At 35.5% G+C, this 18,861-nt stretch overlaps 1 protein-coding gene across 1 annotated transcript in view; it reads left to right on the plus strand.

Annotated features, from left to right (window-relative positions):
* Positions 1 to 17,420, plus strand: part of SLC17A6 (solute carrier family 17 member 6) — a 40,340-nt gene extending 22,920 nt beyond the window's left edge. Inside the window, exons 4-12 of the mRNA XM_047692018.1 lie at positions 129 to 243; positions 1,314 to 1,401; positions 1,923 to 2,009; positions 5,176 to 5,318; positions 9,135 to 9,284; positions 14,383 to 14,515; positions 15,583 to 15,693; positions 16,161 to 16,288; positions 17,021 to 17,420. Of these exons, the coding sequence (XP_047547974.1) occupies positions 129 to 243; positions 1,314 to 1,401; positions 1,923 to 2,009; positions 5,176 to 5,318; positions 9,135 to 9,284; positions 14,383 to 14,515; positions 15,583 to 15,693; positions 16,161 to 16,288; positions 17,021 to 17,356 (1,291 nt within the window). The 3' untranslated portion in view covers positions 17,357 to 17,420. The remainder of the gene's footprint in view (positions 1 to 128; positions 244 to 1,313; positions 1,402 to 1,922; positions 2,010 to 5,175; positions 5,319 to 9,134; positions 9,285 to 14,382; positions 14,516 to 15,582; positions 15,694 to 16,160; positions 16,289 to 17,020) is intronic.
* The last annotated feature ends 1,441 nt before the right edge of the window (positions 17,421 to 18,861 follow it).

Here is an 18,861-nt window from a genome sequence, read left to right on the forward strand (position 1 = left end):
AAGTACAGAATATATTTCTTTCAGGAAAAAAAAAAAAAAAAAAAAAAAACAAAACAAAAAACCTACCTTAAAATTGCCTTTAACTTGACCTGAGAAATTTAGAGCCGTTAACTCCTGCTCTTTTTCAGGGTTTTTGGAGCTGCCATACTTCTTACATCTACTCTGAATATGCTAATCCCATCAGCAGCCAGAGTGCATTATGGGTGCGTCATCTTTGTCCGGATACTGCAGGGGCTTGTTGAGGTATGGAACCCCAGGCGGGCGCCATCTTAAGATGGGCGTGTTAATCAGAACCAGCAGATTATCTTGGACTTGATCTACAAATAAACATTTTATAAGGTTGTGTCTACATACTAGGCTTCAAAAATTGGAAAATTTAGACATACAGATATTTTGTGTTTAATTAATGCTAACGTACGACTGTGACCACTTGCCTCCCCTTCTCTAGAATTAAGTGGTATTAAAGAAATGTTTAATGACTATTTGACTGGTGCGGGGTGGGGGGGCGCGGAGAAGAACAGGCACTTTGGTTAATGTGCTGTAAGGAAAATTTTTGAGTCTGTCCTTTGCTGGTGATAACCCTGAATTAATACTTTCTGGGAGATTTATACCAAATCCTTGTTGGACTTGAGTCATGATTTGAGTTTTCACTAAAATATTTCATTGACTATATTCTTTGGGAATGTAACTCTAATGATTGACTTTTAAAAACTTCAGATTGGCCTACCTATTGCCCTTCTCTTCTCCTGGAATATAGTGGGAGTAGATAAATCAGATAAAGTGTTAGGCACTGAAAACATTCTCCTTTCTCTCCAAAAAGAAAGAGAAGATTGGTAGGATAAAAATGTATAAAATGAGTAGTTATTTTAAAAGTCTTATGTTCTAGACACTACTTTTGGGAAGTGTGAGCTTCAAGGATCTAGCTTTAGCTTCCTCTGTATGGATTCCTTATATTTGGGAATCACTGTGTTTAATGCCTCACAAAAAGGCCTCCCACATTTCTCAAACTATTCAGAGTTCCAGATGAATGGAGTAATAGAGGGTCATTTCTTTTGCCTTCATCAGAAGGGAACTGAGGTAGAAGGAAGACTCAAAGGGTGCGGAGAATTTGGACAGGTCACTAAAAAGAAGCCATGTCTTACCCGATGTGGGCTGAAAGTTTTTTAAGTGGAATTTCAGGGAATTAGCAAAGATCTATGAGTAGCAGTTTTTCCTAATGCCTTGGGCCCATTCTGAGGAGACAACGTCAGAGAAGGGAATGTGCTTGTTTTTCAGTGACCCTTTAATGGTGATATACATCTTCCCCATCACAGGGTGTCACCTACCCAGCATGTCATGGGATATGGAGTAAATGGGCTCCTCCTCTAGAGAGGAGTAGATTGGCAACCACTTCCTTTTGCGGTGAGTCCTACATGCAGACAGTTATGGTGGGTAAAAGTTCAGGAACAACTTGATAAAGGATAAAGCTCACCTCTAAAATCATTTGGAGGGTGTGTGTGTGTATGTACATGAGGAAAGGTTTTTGACCACCATTTCAATTTCTTTAATTCTTATTGGTCTCCTTAAATCCTCTGTTTCCTCTGTGTTTTGTGTTTTTCTAGTTCATCCATTTTATCTAAGTTTTCAAATATATTCATGAATAATTTTTGTAATAGTCTTTTTAAATTTATTTTTTTATTATAGTGTTAGTATTTTTAGATATCTTTTGCGTCTTGGGATAAGTAGGTCACATCTGCTTATGTGGTCCTGTGTCACTGGCTATATATATAGACATATATATGTATTTGGAGATAGAGAGGTATGAGTGTACATGCACCTGAGTGTGCAAGAGTGTTTGTGAGAGCCTACCAAGAGACATGAGATGAAGTCAAGAATTTCTATTTCTTTCACTTACCTATCTCCCATTCTTCCTTTTATTTTAGGTTCATATGCTGGAGCTGTAATTGCAATGCCTTTAGCTGGCATTCTTGTGCAGTATACTGGTTGGTCTTCAGTATTCTATGTCTATGGTATGTTGCATACTACACAGTAAAGTTCAAAGACATGGGTGTAAACTAAAATGGTGAGGTAGATCACTGAATATACTTCTGCATTCACTCACATTTTTTTTTCCATTAAGAATCCTTTCCTTATATTTTGAGAAGATTAAGGAAAATGTTCTATCATTATGATTCTCACTACCTTGTTATTTATTATTTTAAAAATACAAGTACATTGTTGGTAGAAACTTTATGATATATTTCATGTATTGTCCTCGATTATGGAAAAAAATAAATAAGTTCTTGATTCAAAGCCAGTTAAGAGGAAAGAGCTAGAACATACTTCTCTTTCTTTGCTACCGTTTTCTCGGCGGACCCTGCCTCCTCAAAACTGAGCAGGGACGGGAAGCTGGCAGGGGATAGCAGTGCTAAGGCAACAGTTCACTTTTGTGACAAATTATTAACAGTCACCTGCAGCAACCTCACATTTTAGTCCTTGTTACTCCAGGATGAAATGAGATGAAGCCCTCAAACGGAAATAAAAAAGGACAAGAAGTCCTAAGTCTAAAGTCCCTTTCTGTTCACTTTCTAACTAGAACCAGAAAGCTTACCACTTGAGAGTACCCCTAGAGTCTCTCTCTAGGAGACTTTTTTTTTTTTTTTTTTTTTTTTTTTGCCATGAGAAAAAAGAAATATAAGAGAGCTGGATTCCAACTGATGTCACTGATTTTTTTTTTAAGATTTTATTTATTTATTTGTCAGAGAGAGAGAGAAAGCGCAAGCAGGCAGAGTGGGAGGCAGTCTCCCTGCTGAGCAAGGAGCCCGATGCGGGAGTCGATCCCAGGACCCTGGGATCATGACCTGAGCCGAAAGCAGAGGCTTAAACAACTGAGCCACCCAGGCAGCCCATGATGTCATTGATTAATACCATCTTTGGACATGGGCAGGAGAATGTGAAATATTAATGACATCATGAGGTAGAACTGAACAGTATATGGCTGCTTCCAAATTTGGCATGATCCACTCCCATTTCAAAATGTTCTCATCAGAGCAAATTCTTATGCTTGCAGAATATTATTAAATATGCTTTATAGCAAGAGCTCTTATTCTGGTTCAAAAGCCATAGATAGGTTTTAGATTCATGAACGTCTAAAGGATAAGCCATGCATGGATTTGTACATTTTTTTCCTGGGGAGATGCTTTTCTTAGATTTTAATCCATATCTTTCATTAGATTTTAGAGTCCATAATTCAAAGAAGTTGAAAGCAAATGTGTATAGGGTATATAGTACAAGTTGGGATGCCCGGACATTAAATCCTCTGATTTGTCCCTTAATTGAATCCATTACTTGATTGAAAGTATGATGTGACTTTAAAGTAAGGATATTAATTTCCAGGGGTGCCTGGGTGGCTCAGTCGGTTAAGCATCCCACTCTTCATTTTGGCTCATGTCACTATCTCAAGGTCATGAGGTCAGCAGCCTCAGGCTCCCTGCTCAGGGCGGATTCTGCTTCCCCCACCCTCCCTCTGCCTCTTCCCCTGCTAATGCGCCTGGCATGTGCACATGCTCTCCCTCTCTCTTTCTCAAAATAAATAAATCTTTAAAAAAAAAAGAATATTAATTTACACAAAGCACTCATGAAAATCAATCTCATTATGTCAAGTTGTATCTTATTTAATAGCTATCATTGAATGATACAAAGTTTAAATATTAGATAATCTGAAAATACCACAGCCCCATAGTACTTGCTTAGTTACTGTGTATAGCAAAAATGAGGTCTTTGAGCCACGTGTTCAATATTAATATTTCAAAAATAAATAAGATAAGACCTGTATAGTGGCTTATGTTAAAAGAGGATAATGCATATATAGCCATTAGCTGAATGTCCAGCACTTCAGATGCGTTCAGTCGGCGGTGATGATAATTACTACTGGATTACAAGAGCTTTCATTTATTGAGAGCTTATTTTGTGCCATTCACCATGCTAGTTGCTTCATGCATTATCTCCTTTAACTATACTTTGCCACAATCTCATAGAAAAGAAATTGTCTCGTTTTAGAGTGGAGGTTCACGGAGAGTCAGTCATTGATTGGAGCACGTCACTAGTAAGTGACACAGCCAGGATTTGAATCCGGGAGAGCCATATTCCATAACCACTATACTATACCAAATTTTCACATACCATCTAACTCCCATTTGTGTTTGCTGTCATGTTTGGTAACGAAAAGGAGCATGGCCCGTGAAAATCTGTGGTATTAAGAAATAATTCTTAGAGATTGAACAAGCAAGAAAAAAGTATTATAGAGATCAGGAGCATTTAGACTGTTACCCAAGGGACAAAGAACAGTAGAAGCCAAAAATGATATGACTAGCCTCTGGGAAACTGGAATGAATCACTTGAAATTCTTTCTTTTATTAATACTTTAGATTTACATTTCACAATAAGGGCATGTTTTAATAGAGTGCTAAATAAAGAAAGGGATGCAAAAAAATTGTAAACAGTCTTTTGTGTTAGAATTTATAGCTTTCATTTGCCCAGAGTGATAAATAGGTAATATTATATACTGAAAATAATAATGGTACATCGTCACATGAAGTGTTAAATGTTACTACATTAATTACAGAAGCCCCCCACCCCCTGCCTTTTTTATGAATGGTAGCAACCCAAGCTAAAATAATCTAGATTTTATTTAATAATCTCTTTACTAGATCTGGAAGTGCTAACAAGAAAGGGAAATGAGTACTTCTGTTTTTGTGGAAATACAGACCACTCTCATATAGCCAAGGAAGGCAAATAAGAAAACAATTCCCCCTTATAAAATTCTTTGAAGACAGGAATTCTGTCTTGTTCACCATGTTTCTCTCACTTAGCAGAGTGCCTGGAATAGTAAAGGCAGTAAATGTTTGTTGGATGTATGAACATATCCCAAACCACACCATTCAATAATTATCCAATGCTGTGTCTCAGCCTTATTGGAGACAAAGAGATAAAACTACAGGACAAGCCTTCAGGAAGCTTGGAGTTTAGTGGCATCAACACGAGAAGAACTGAATTGGAGAAGCATAAACTCCAATTCCCATCCTAGAGAATGGGTTTATCAAGAGATCCCTACAGTTTTATTCCAGCAAATGACAGTTAAATGGGGGGTATTTATGACAGACTTTTGATTTTCTTCTTTTGACCCCTTCCTTGCAGGAAGCTTTGGAATGGTCTGGTACATGTTTTGGCTTTTGGTGTCTTATGAGAGTCCTGCAAAGCATCCTACTATTACAGATGAAGAACGTAGGTACATTGAAGAAAGCATTGGAGAGAGTGCAAATCTTTTAGGTGCAATGGAAGTAAGGACTTTATTATGGTGTACATTCCTGTTTTTATTCTTCATCTCACCTCCCTTTGACCAACCAAACCATTTTCTGGGTCCCTATTCAACAAAACCAATTTGTTGTCAATCATGATTGTTTTCTTTCTTCCATCCATACTTTCTGACTTAGGAATAATTTTTACTTCCCCCATCTATAATTCTTTTTTTTTCTTTATCTTTCTTAATGATTTTCAAGTTTTCCCTGGACTATGGCAATGACTATAAACCTAAATAAGCTTTTATAGATGTTCAAATGGTTCATAATTTAAACAAGTTCAACAAAGTAAATAACTTTTTCCTGCTGGGAAAGTGTTTCTATTATTCATATCTGGATCATCTCTACTAAGAAATTTATTCTTCAGGTTGTAAAACACTTCATCAAATGTGAGATAGAAGCACCTAATTTTATATCTTAAAAAATTGTTCGGGGTCATAGGAGGGCTTATAGTATCCTGATAACAGTCTACTTACTGACCTGGCTGTTTGCTTCACATGTGTGTATGGCTTACAAAAATTAAGCAAGTTGTTCACTTATGATTGGTGTGTTTTTCTGTATACAGGTTAAATTTCAGATCGTAGGAAATGCCAGATCACCTAACACAATCATGAAAAGGGCTATTTTTTGTGTATTGAATTGTCTAAATGTAGGTTTTACATGTGTGTATTTACGTTACAAGTGGTTAAAGAAATCCAGAATTATTAGAAAGTCAGTAAGAGCTGACATAAAAATATTTTTAATGTAATATAATCTTGTTATTGATAAAGTCTTATTTTCAGGATTTTTTTATGAAGATAAAGTATCATAAAAAATATAACATGGACCCCTTTTCTGATTCTAATTTGATTTCTTGCATGGGCTCTGTGGAGAGAGAAAATGCAGCTCTGCATCAATAATGCAAATCTTTTAGTCTGTGTGACATTAATATATCATACATATTAATTAATAAATAGCCATTTGATACTATTAAAAATCGGGAAGCAAAACTAATGTATTTAGACGGGCTCAGAAATTCAGCACCTAAACAGTAACTCAATTTCCTTATGCTGAGAGCTGGAAGGTAGAGAACCAGTGTCTCCTATAAGTTACACTTCTCTTTCTTTTGAAGGCTCCTCCCCTCTTTCTAATTAAGTTTTAGTCCAGCTACTTCGTTATTAGAGAAGGTCTGTCTTTGACATTCCAGCCTAGGTAAAAAAGGTCTATCTTTCACCCACTATTGTTGAAGCCTTTAATGAATAAGAAAAATCCCATACTGGATATCATTCAGAAGTGAATCTTCAGTACTTAAAAACAAATTCTTGCACTCTGGACTGGCATAGTCTGCACTCAGGACTTCCTCCTGTCTGTTTCCATCTGTAAATGGACAAATGGTCCATTTATATAATATTTTCCAAACATAATATTTTTTCCAAACATAATATTCCACTTCTTACTGAAGTTTGATACTTTCTTATAGCTTCAAATCAAAATTAAAAATGAGATTATATTTTGGTCATTGTACTTACGGTTATTTTGAAATTTTTATTGTGAAAATTTCCATATACAGCAAAACAGAGAGAATAGTAACAGAAGCATTCATGTATCCACTGCAGACATGCAAGTGTTGTCAACACTTTGCCTTATTTATTTCACTTTTCTTATTGCTGAATGATTTCAAAGGAAATGAGATCTCCTAACATTTTAGCACAAATACTTCACATGCATCTCTAGAAAACTAAAAATACTTTTTCACAATCTAAGTACTATTATTATATCTAAACAATGAAGAATAATTCCCTAACATTACCTAATACCTAGATCATATTCCGATTTCTAATACCCAGTCCAAATTCGAATATCTAGTCTATTATCATATGTCCTTTGTGGCTATTTCTTTGGAGTCTGCATCTAATTAAGAAGTGCACATTGCAGCTGACTGTAAAGCCTTTTAAATATTTTTTCTTAAAAAAATTAAATTTAACCTATATACAGAAAAACACACCAATCATAAGTGAACAACTTGCTTAATTTTTGTAAGCCATACACACATGTGAAGCAAACAGCCAGGTCAGTAAGTAGACTGTTACCAGGATACTATAAGCCCTCCTATGACCCCGAACAATTTTTTTAAGATATAAAATTAGATGCTTCTATCTCACATTTGATGAAGTGTTTTACAACCTGAAGAATAAATTTCTTAGTAGAGATGATCCAGATATGAATAATAGAAACACTTTCCCAGCAGGAAAAAGTTATTTACTTTTAATAATATTCTGAAGTTACTTCTTACACTAACATAATACCACAATTCTGACATCCCTGTATTGAACAATTTTCATTTTCTGTGAAATAAGTATATTTATCTGGCATTATCTTTCCAGAGTATATAGGGTTTAAAAAATGCACATTTTCAACCCAGCTATGATATTGTCACTGGATATTTTCATTCAAAGCCACAGTACTCATTATATATTATTAGGAGATGCTTTTGGTCTGGTTTGGTTTTTCTTTTTTGTCATGTGTATTTGTGATCGTGACGATATAGCTTCTTACTATATAACTGTTAAAGTGACCTTGAAAGGCTTAATTAGATTAGTTAGAGTCACAGCCAATACTAGCAGTTATGAGGCTCTCCATCCAGGAATAATTACCAAATCTGTGTAAAAAATGTTTGTCTCCCCTTTTACTAATTTGGCCAGGTTAACGATCCCAAGTTAGCATTAAATGGAGTTTTTTCAGGCTACTCTGACTTCACCGAACAGTATTTTGACATTCAAAATAAAGTCACTGAGTAAGTGAGAATGTGAAAGACACTTTTGGGTCTAAAAATGTTATACCAAGACTAAAAATGTTAGTCTTAGGGGAAGATACTTGCTTCATATTTGGGCATATATAGAATCTTTGAGTACACTAGATATAATTTCTAAATGGGTATCATAAGTAAAGCCAATCCCATGTAGGTGGCTAATTTTGAATGTTTTGAATGTTGTAAATAACTAGTTATGATGTGTCCATGGTCTGTGCTGGGTAGACACATACTTCAACCCAGCTGTGTACCATGTGAGTTTTATAGAACCATGCTCTTCAGTATTATAGAATTTATATTGACATTCATTGTCTATCAAGAGAATTTATAGGGGTGCCTGGGTGGCTCAGTGGGTTAAAGCCTCTGCCTTTGGCTCAGGTCATGATCTCAGGGTCCGGGGATCGAGCCCTGCATTGGGGGGTCTCTGCTCAGCAAGGAGCCTGCTTCCTCCTCTCTCTCTGACTGCCTCTCTGCCTACTTGTGATCTCTATCTGTCAAATAAATAAATAAAATCTTTAAAAAATACATATTAAAGAGAATTTATAATAGTGGTATTATTAACTTTACATAGGGTCGGGAATATTGCACTTTTAATTTTTCTTATTTTTCTCCTCCTAACTATATTGAATTCTCAATGTTTTAGATAAAATATTTTGGATAACAACAAGGTCACTGATCGGGCAAGGATCTTTAGCTGAGGTGTGATTTATCACTGCCAGAAAAAAAAAAATCTTGGAAACTAGGATCTGTGCTTTAGGAATTGTTTTCTATAAACATAGGATCTTATACATTCCTCAAATGGGATCAATTTAATCAGAAGAGGCTAATATCTTTTTTTCTTCCAACAATTATTCATGCAGCTAAGGTTAACTAGATTGCTGCAATTAACTCCATTACCTCCTACTCATGCCTCAACACATACATCCTGGAAATGCAAAGCACCTATTATTCCCATTTAAGTCAGAAAATATTTTAAATGGTCAGAATGGCTCTCGTTTTTGGGATTTCAGAAATTCAAGACCCCATGGAGGAAATTTTTTACATCTATGCCTGTCTATGCAATAATTGTTGCCAACTTCTGCAGAAGCTGGACGTTTTACTTACTACTGATTAGTCAGCCAGCATACTTTGAGGAAGTCTTTGGATTTGAAATCAGCAAGGTACGTGAAAATTATCCTTGTTTAACCAGTGCATTATTTTTGTGCTCAATTGAATAGTAAGTTCCTTTGTCAATATTTTACCTTCTAAATTTTAGGAGTTATTTATTTGTTTATCCACTTAACAAATAATTTCTGGGAAGTAAAGACTAAGTGAGGTGTTGGAGTGTCTGCTGTACTCAGCTGTCTGCTAGAAATCGCTCTTTTTGATGGAAACACAGGCAAAATCAACCCAGTCTCTGTCCTCATGGAACTTACAGTTCAGTTAAGGTGGACAGTGCTGTAGCCTTTCCCCTCTAAAGAAACATAACTTCCTTTAAGTCTCAGGTCAGAGACAATATAACAGTGAACAAAAAAAATTTTTATTGAAATGGAATTGTGTTTAAATAATTACCAATCTCTTCTTCAATGTTTTCAAAAATTGGGTTATCTTGTCTGTGTGAAAGCTTTTTATTTTGATGTAGTCCTGACTGATAGATGGATAAGGAGAATGTAATACACATGGACACACACACACACACACACACAGACATTCTGGAATATCACACAGCCATAAAAAGGATGAGATTGTGCCATTTGCAACAACATAATGGACCTAGATGGTATTATACTAGTTTAAATAAATCAGGTTTTGAGAAAAATACCATACAATTTCACTCATAGGTGGAATCTAAAACCAAACAAAACCAAACAAAACCCAAATGAATAAACAAATGAAAAGCAGAATAAGACCTGTGAATACGGAGAATAAACGGATGGTTACCAGAAGGATAGGAAATGAGGGATGGGCAAAACGGGTGAAGGGGAATGTGAGATGTAGGGTTCCAGTTATAGAATGAATAAGTCATGGGACCAAACAGCACAACATAGGGAATATAGCTAATGAAATTGTAATAATGTTGTATGCTGATGGATGGTAGCTACACTTGTGGTGAGCATAGTATAACATATAAACTTGTCAAATTACGTTGTCCTGCACCTGAAACTAATATAACATTGTGTGTTAACTATACTCGAGTAAAAAAAATTTTTTAATTTCCTATAAACTTAAAAAAAGCTGTCTTGCTAAAAGATTTGAGAAAGCAAAAAAAAAAAAAATCTGAAAACATTCTTATGTGTCATTTATTCAACTTATTCACTTAACAGGCATTTGTTGAATAGGATGTGTGTGAAGATTTGTGTTAGGTTCAGAAATAAAATCATTGTTTCCATGCTCAGGAGTTCCCGGCTTGGTGGTATACACGAAAGTAATTAGTTACCAGTTACAGCACAGTATGCTAAATCTTAGAGACATTTGTTCATAGCTGTGAAAATATAATCATTCTGGGATTTTCTAGAAGGACAAAATGAACATAAAAATAACGACTTTGTATTTATAGAAGTGTTTAAAATTCACAAGATCCTTTCACATTCATGAACAATCTTATTTGGTTGACCAGCTGGATAACTCTCATTTCTGTTGACGGGAAACAAACTAGGGAAGGTATTGTGTTGCCCAAGGCCACGCTGGAAATATATGCCCGACTCAAGCTTAAGCCCCGATTCTTTAATTTATGTTTCAGTTCCCTTTACTATGCTATTCAAATTCAGGTGGACCCTATCTTCATTTAAGCACTTAGCAAGTATTTGTTAAATACCATCCCTGCCAAGCCCTTTGCGGAGTCCTGAATACACTTGTGTGTGCTGCCCATGGACTGGCCATTTCTCTTCATGTCATTACATACATCCAGCTGGGCTCCCTATTCATATTATGTCTCTACTTGAAAGACTATCTGAGGCCTGGAATTGAAGAAAACCTGAGTTTAGGGAGAAGCTATTCTAAGAGCTCTTTTGTAATCCCTGTTTCTAAGGAAACTGTTTCCTCCATTCCTGAGAAGAATGGCTGCTTTAGATAGGCCTCTTCTCTCTAGAGCTGATCAAACATTGCAGGGTAGCCTTTGGAAGCTCTGAGAGGTGTTACACTTCTCAACAAAGGCAGCTGGAGGTGTGAGTCCATTTTCATAATCTAGGACAAATATGACACTGAGAGGCTATTAATAAAGTCAGGTCTCATGGGGGAGAAGTGAAGGAGCCAACTGATGTTAATGAAACCGTGTGGTCATTCTGGGCCTGTAGCTCCACTTAATTAAAAGTGCTTGAGTAAAAGCAATGATATTTTGCAAAAGCTAAATAGAATAACCAGATGAGTTGATCTGATTCACGTGTTATATTTTTAACTAAAATTCAGATAAGTTCTACACAGATTGGCTTGAAGATTTTGATTATACTCTTAAAAAAAAAAAAAGTCACTGACTTACTTGAAAAATGTATAAAGGAGGTAGTAATGGAAATAGAAAACAGGCTTTAGATCCAGGCTGGCATGGCTCCGGATCCAAGCTCTGCAATCGATTATTGATATATAACCTGGGGCTGGTTTTTGAATGATTGCCAGCTTTGATTTTCTTTTTCATAAATAATGGTATTAATATCCTCCTTCAGAATCACGGCAAAATGTAAGCAAACTAAAATATTTAAATGGAGGATAGTTCTCTCCAACCTTAGTTAAATTGAGTATCCTAAACTAAACTAAACCACAAGTGCAATAGCTCAATCTTCATTTCAAGTAGACTGACCCAGTTAAAGCAGAAATATGCATAGATGTGTATATATATTATATTTTAAGTTATATTTTAGTATTTTATAGAAATTAAAAATTAATATAAATTGTAATTAATATATTATATTATATATATAGTATATAATGCTTATATAGAAACATTTTTAGCCTTTTGAAAATGACCTATCAAGGGAAGGCTAGTGCTTTGAGAGGTCACGTTACAAGAGACAACCAAATGAAAGGAAACATTCATTCCTTTTGAGCTTTACATTTAGGAGCAGAAGAGAAGTGTTCAGTGGCTGCTCTTTGTTGTGTGATAGCCTGCTAATATCTAAACAGAATATGGAACAGGTGGGGAGAGAGGAAATCCAGACTGTGACCCAGAAAAGCAAAGAGGAGAATGCATGAAGTCTAATGAGTTTCTATGAAGAATCAATCAGTCATAGACTCAAAACATTTAGCCTAGTCTTGTAAAATCTTAAAATAATGAGCAAAGTGCTGTGGGATTATCATAAATAATGATACTCCCCCAAAGTTGTGAGCATTCTGATAACATGTGATTGCAAGTGATTATGGTAAATCACCAAAGACTGAGGAGATCGTTGAATAACTTTCAAAAAAAAAAATAAATAACTTTCAAAAAAAAAAAGTATGTGACCTCATCAGGGCAACTTGGCCCTGATGAGGTCACATACTGAATAGGTCCCCATATTGTCCTAGAAACTGAGAGATTGAGTACCTTCAAGTGTTAAGTCAGTGGAGTAGGATATCCCCAACTTCTGTCTCATTAACCTCTAGATAGTCAGCTCCTTCCACTTTCTATAGTGCTTTGCTAAAAGTGAGTAGCTGATAATCATAGTTTTATTCTTCATTTATCCAAAGGAATTAAAATGTCTATTTCAGTAGATAGTAAATAGCAAAGGGTGTTCGACTTAAGAGCTTCTCAGATGCCTTAAACACTGAGTCAAAATGCGGGCCCATTATGCGAATTTAGGAAATGCAAGTCATTCTCCCATTTTCTCTGCCTCTAAAAGCAAACACAACATACAATGTTGCGCAAATCCTTACGTGGTGTATTTCAGAATGTTTTCTTGTCTGAGAGCTTCTTTCTAGTCAGGAATAAAGAACAACTCTGCTTTGGAGGTGCTATTCTCAAAAGTGATAATGTTTGCCTTAATGTCGGTTTACCTTAGAGTTTAACTTAGTTCAGATTTGTTAGGCCTTACTAAATGACAGGTTTTGAACTAAATTAAAAGAGCAGTCAGCACATTGTCTGGTTTTATTTGATTTTTCTTTCTCAGATGGTTATAGTGCTAAGCATAGTGTTTAAAAGCCCAGGTTTCAGACTCGGGTAAAAATGGCTCAGTATTTGGTTCTGGAAATGATTTAGCCCTTTTAAGTATATTTTCTTCATTGGTACAAGAGAGTAATAATATAATAAAAGTTCATCTGGATAAAAAAGAGTGAATTAAATAACTCAGACATTTAAGGTATGTAGGAGTCATTCACTGACTGGGTTAATCATGATAACAACCGGGACTCCGTGGACGTGGTACTCTATTGTATGCCATTGTGAAATTGACCAGTCTTTGTCTCAAACCTTCAATAATCTAACTTGGAAGACATTTTTATACAAATAATACACTTTTCCCCAGTGTACTTCCTAATCTGTAGGAAGTATACTTCAAATTACACTTAGGAAAAAAAAAAAAACTTCCTTAATATGTTTATATTCAAAATCTGCTTAGTCTATGAACACAGTTAAAATGCATTTTATTCATACTTCCTGTCCTCATGATGCCCAGAGAAGAGTGTCTTGCACAAAATTATTAGCCAAGAAATGTGTGTTGAATTGATGCTGGTAGGTTAGATTGTCGGTTGAGCTATTTTGTATGACATACCGCTGTGGATAATGTGACAAAATACTAATGTTTGAATAGAAAATGCCTAAAATTGAAGAATTGATCTGCATTTTCTGGGCTAAATTTAGCTTCGAAACTAAATATAAAACTCATAAGAGATACATATTTAAAATGCAATTAAGGTTTTTTAGCTTTCCTAAAAATTAAAAAAAAAAATTTAAAATACAGCCTCTTTAAAGCTTGTCAGATACATTTCTTGTCCCTCTGACTCTGTCTCTGTCATTCTCCCACTCACAAATGGTAAATTTTTGCAAATATATTCAAGAATATGAAATGGGCACATAAATGTGAATCACTCTGTGATAAGATACAGGATAGTTTATTCATAAACTCGAAATTTACTGATTCATTACACAGGAAAAAGCATTATTCTCTCCTAAAAGATAAAATGTAATTTAGTTAGCTTTTCTCATTTATTCTGTGGAAGTTATTGCTTATTCTAGGAATGAGTAAGCGGTCATTTGAAGACAGTATTTTTCTCTTTCTTTTCCTATAAAGAATTTATGACAGATTCAAACAACCAAGACCATTGCTCATATCACTTATGGTCACGTGTATGTTTCCTCTTCTTCTTTTTCTTCAGGTTGGCATGCTATCTGCTGTGCCACACTTAGTAATGACAATTATTGTGCCCATTGGAGGACAGATTGCAGATTTTCTAAGAAGCAAGCAAATTCTTTCAACTACTACAGTAAGAAAGATCATGAATTGTGGTGGTAAGTACATAAGTCACATGAAGGACATGATTTTGGTTCATGAAGTACTGATCTACAGGAGTGAGTAATTTTACTGTGCATGTCAAATATGCAGCTAAATTCACGTTTTCCCTGTTCATTTATAATCACTTCCCTATCCTCAAATTTTCACAACTCCTAGGTTTTTTAAAAAAAAAAGATTTTATTTATTTATTTGACAGAGAGAGACAGCAGGAGAGGGAACACAAGCAGGGGGAGTGGGAGAGGGAGAAGCAGGCTCCTTGTTGAGCAGGGAGCCTGACACAGGTCTTGAACCCAGGACCCTGGGATCATGACCTGTGCTGAAGGCAAATGCTTAATGACTAAGCCACCCAGGAACCCCTTATGACTCCTAGTTTTAAATAACTACATAAATAGCTCATCCTTGCCCCCCATTGGACCTTAAGGGTGTGTTCAGTGTTTTTATTAAAATGGAAAGCTTCAGGGGCACCTGGGTGGCACAGTGGGTTAAAGCCTCTGCTTTCGGCTCAGGTCATGATCTCAGGGTCCTGGGATCGAGTCCCGCATTGGGCTGTCTGCTCAGTGGGGAGCCTGCTTCCTCCTCACTCTCTCTCTCTCTCTCTCTCTGCCTGACTCTCTGCCTACTTGTGATCTCCTTGTTTGTCAAATAAATAAAAATCTTTAAAAAAATAAAGTGGAAAGCTTCAGTAATCTCAGTAATCTCTCTGCATAAATTATAACTGTTATTATTATTATTTAAATATTTTATTCATTTATTCATTTTATTCATTTAAATATTTATTCATTTGCAGAGGGAGAGAATCTCAGGCAGACTTCCCACTGAACACAGAGCGCATGGGCTACCTGGGGCTTGATTTCACAGCCCTGAGATCATGACCTGAGCTAAAGTCTAGAGTCTGATGCTTAATGGGCTGAGCCACCCAGCTGCCGCTGTTATTATTACTTTTAAGATAGACTCCCTGAAGAGGTTTCTTAGGTCAGATAAGCTTGAGAAGTTCTAGCACTTTTGGCTCATTGGAAAAATTTACACAAATTTCTGAAGTGTTTACGTGTGTTTGTTTCTGAAGGTTTTGGCATGGAAGCAACCCTGCTTCTGGTCGTTGGCTATTCTCACACTAGAGGGGTAGCTATCTCATTCTTGGTACTTGCAGTGGGATTCAGTGGATTTGCTATTTCTGGTAAGATACATGTTCCTAAATTTATAAATGTAACATGCTGCTTTTTGCTGGAATAATGCATATATTCTCCTTTCCTCTTTAATATTCTATTGTTGACAATTTAATTAACATAGTCCCACTAGAAAATAAAAAGAATAACACATTTAGAAATCGTTATTTGGATTTGTCACTTCTCATTTTCCTCCTGCTTACCTTTCTTCTTCTTCTTCTTCTTTTTTTTTAAGAGAACATTTCTCTGTGATTTGAGCATCATGTATTAAGTATTGAATAAGAAACCATACTTTATTCCACTCCGATCATATCTTTGAGCTAAAGTATAAAAAAATATTTACTGAGCACCTGCTGTATACCTAGTCTCCTGTAAGGAGAGCATTGAGTGTGTTGAATGTGGTAGAGAATATCCTACAGTCACCCACTTCCCAGGGGTTTAGGATTCTCTGACTCTAAGCTGATGTGTGTTATTTCAGGTTTCAATGTTAACCACTTGGATATTGCTCCGAGATATGCCAGTATATTAATGGGCATTTCAAATGGTGTTGGCACATTGTCAGGAATGGTTTGCCCTATCATTGTTGGTGCAATGACAAAGAATAAGGTAAGATGTAGCTAAAGAAATGATCCGTTTTAGAAGATTCTCCCTTATGGTAGAGAAGAATTACTGTATTCTGTTTGGCTCTCTCTCTGTGGTCCAGCCACCAGACCTCTGATAAAGGAGTTAACTGAGGCTCACTAGAAAATCTCTGAGAACTCTGAGGAAATCTTCCTTCCTAACTAATAAGCAGTGTGCTTTTCAACACCTTTTAATATTTCTTGTATCTCTGGTGTAGCAAAACAACAACAGAAGACCTTTTTTTCTCTTAGCTTATTAGAGCACTCAATAGAAGACTTCTGAGCTTTATTTGGAAACATCAATTCAGACTCTGCAGTTATCAGTGGGAGAATATTGTTATTAGCTCTCTGTCCTGACATGTAGAGCTTCACAATTATTGTTCACCATAAGGAAATAAACAAAAGAAGTAGGAGGAAAAAATACACGTAAATCAATGGAAATTCCAAGAGAGATGATGGGTATTTTAAAAATTAGCAGACCACAGATATGTTTGGAGTTTTATTTCAGAACCTGAGATTTAAAAGACTTTTTAATTAATGAAAGTCATAAGATTATGGAAAGTTTCTACCACAGTCTTTGCTTTATAGAATCAGAATAGGGTCTTCCCCTAAAGATAGCGTTTTTATGAAAAGCCTGATGGTGGAGCATTCGAAGAAGAGGTTATGCTTTTCAAACATGGGGAGTCTGTTCTCACCGTGCTGCTTTTTGTCATCGCAGTCACGTGAAGAATGGCAGTATGTTTTCCTGATTGCTGCCCTGGTCCACTACGGCGGAGTTGTATTTTATGCAATATTTGCCTCAGGAGAGAAGCAACCCTGGGCAGACCCTGAGGAAACAAGTGAAGAAAAATGTGGATTTATCCATGAAGATGAGCTCGATGAAGAAACAGGGGACATTACTCAAAATTATATAAATTATGGTACCACCAAGTCTTATGGTGCCACAACACAGGCCAATGGAGGTTGGCCTAATGGTTGGGAAAAGAAGGAGGAATTTGTACAAGAAGAAGTACAAGACTCATACACCTATAAGGAGCGAGATGACTATTCATAACAAAGCTAATTGCTGGATTTATTTTTAGTGTTTGTGATTAAATTAATTGTGATTGCACAAAAATTAAAAAAAAAAGTGGTGTACACACGTAAACATATCAACCAGGCAAGTCTTGCTATAAAAATGAATCAAAACAAACTCATGAAGTTACCATCAAGTGCAATCTGTAGAAGTTGTGAAATGCCATCATTTCCATTCAGGCCATCCATTTTTGCGTTTGTGATTTAAAGGTTGACTGGTCAAAATTGTAGAAGCGAGTAGTTACTCATTGGATTCATGTGAGCTAAAACTCATCACCATTTAATAAAGCACAACTACGACAGTTGGCACATCCCATCCTACAAAGGTTAGGAAGCCAAAGCTACTTGATCATGCAAAATGCACTTATATATTTGTTACACTGTATTGCAAGATATCATGCAGAAGTCCTGTTAAGAAACCTGAGGATGTCACGTTGGCTGGATCAGGTGGTGGCAATGTTTATTGAATATATTATGGAGTTGATATATCTCTCAGTTAGAGAAGAATATTGTGGGCTAGCAACTAGCAAGGTGTACTAAATAATTATTGTTATTACATAATGTGGAATATTTTGTTGGTTCTGAAAAGAAATATCTTGCAGTGTTTTATATGAAATGCTTGTGCACATATACTTCTATCTGTGAAAGAGAACCTGTAAAGGTAAGGGTATGCTTCATGTTCTTCCATTCATTTACCTAACAGTATAAAACACTTCACGTTTCAACAGAAATCTGACTTTTCATGTAGCATATCACATAACTTTTTGCAAAAAATATAAAAAGTAAATAAACTTTAATGTATTTTTTATTACAACTTTGTACTGGTTGTAACTTGCATTAGAAAAAAAAAAAGATGCATACACCATAAAGAATCTAATAAGAAATTTACTATGGAGATACAGCCCTTAAAATGCAATATTAACAACAAGAAATTAAAAAAAAATGGTTTAGATATTCTTCTTCCTTAATAACAAAATACTATATGAAACTTGTGCCACAGAGCTATATATAATATGAAAAGATAAACTTAATAGAGATATTGTAAGTAGATGATTTTATTATTTAAATTCCCATTTAAAAGATATTTGTCTTAAATATATAGGACAATAAATTATATTAAAATTATATCTATATATATCTGTATATCTTATACATATCCATACACAAAAGCATAATAAACAATCATCACAAAAAACCAAAAATAGCATACACCTAATGTTGGGTTAGGGGACTGCAATTTCTACTTTCATAGAGTCATAGAATTTTAGATGGGGCAGAGGCATTTTGCTTGTCATTTCTTAATACAACTCAACAGGAATTGCAACATTTGTGTTCCAAGCAATAAGTGCAATGCATACAATTTCCTGTCTGTATATTATCTTCATTTTGCTTGTGGTAGCTGTCTGGGTGGTTGGAATGATTTTTTTTTTCTTTTAAAAAGTTAACATCAGATCTCTTTAGAATGTTCTAAATGATAATAATGCA

This window comes from Lutra lutra, chromosome 10 (assembly GCF_902655055.1).
Source record: "Lutra lutra chromosome 10, mLutLut1.2, whole genome shotgun sequence".
NCBI lineage: Eukaryota > Metazoa > Chordata > Mammalia > Carnivora > Mustelidae > Lutra > Lutra lutra.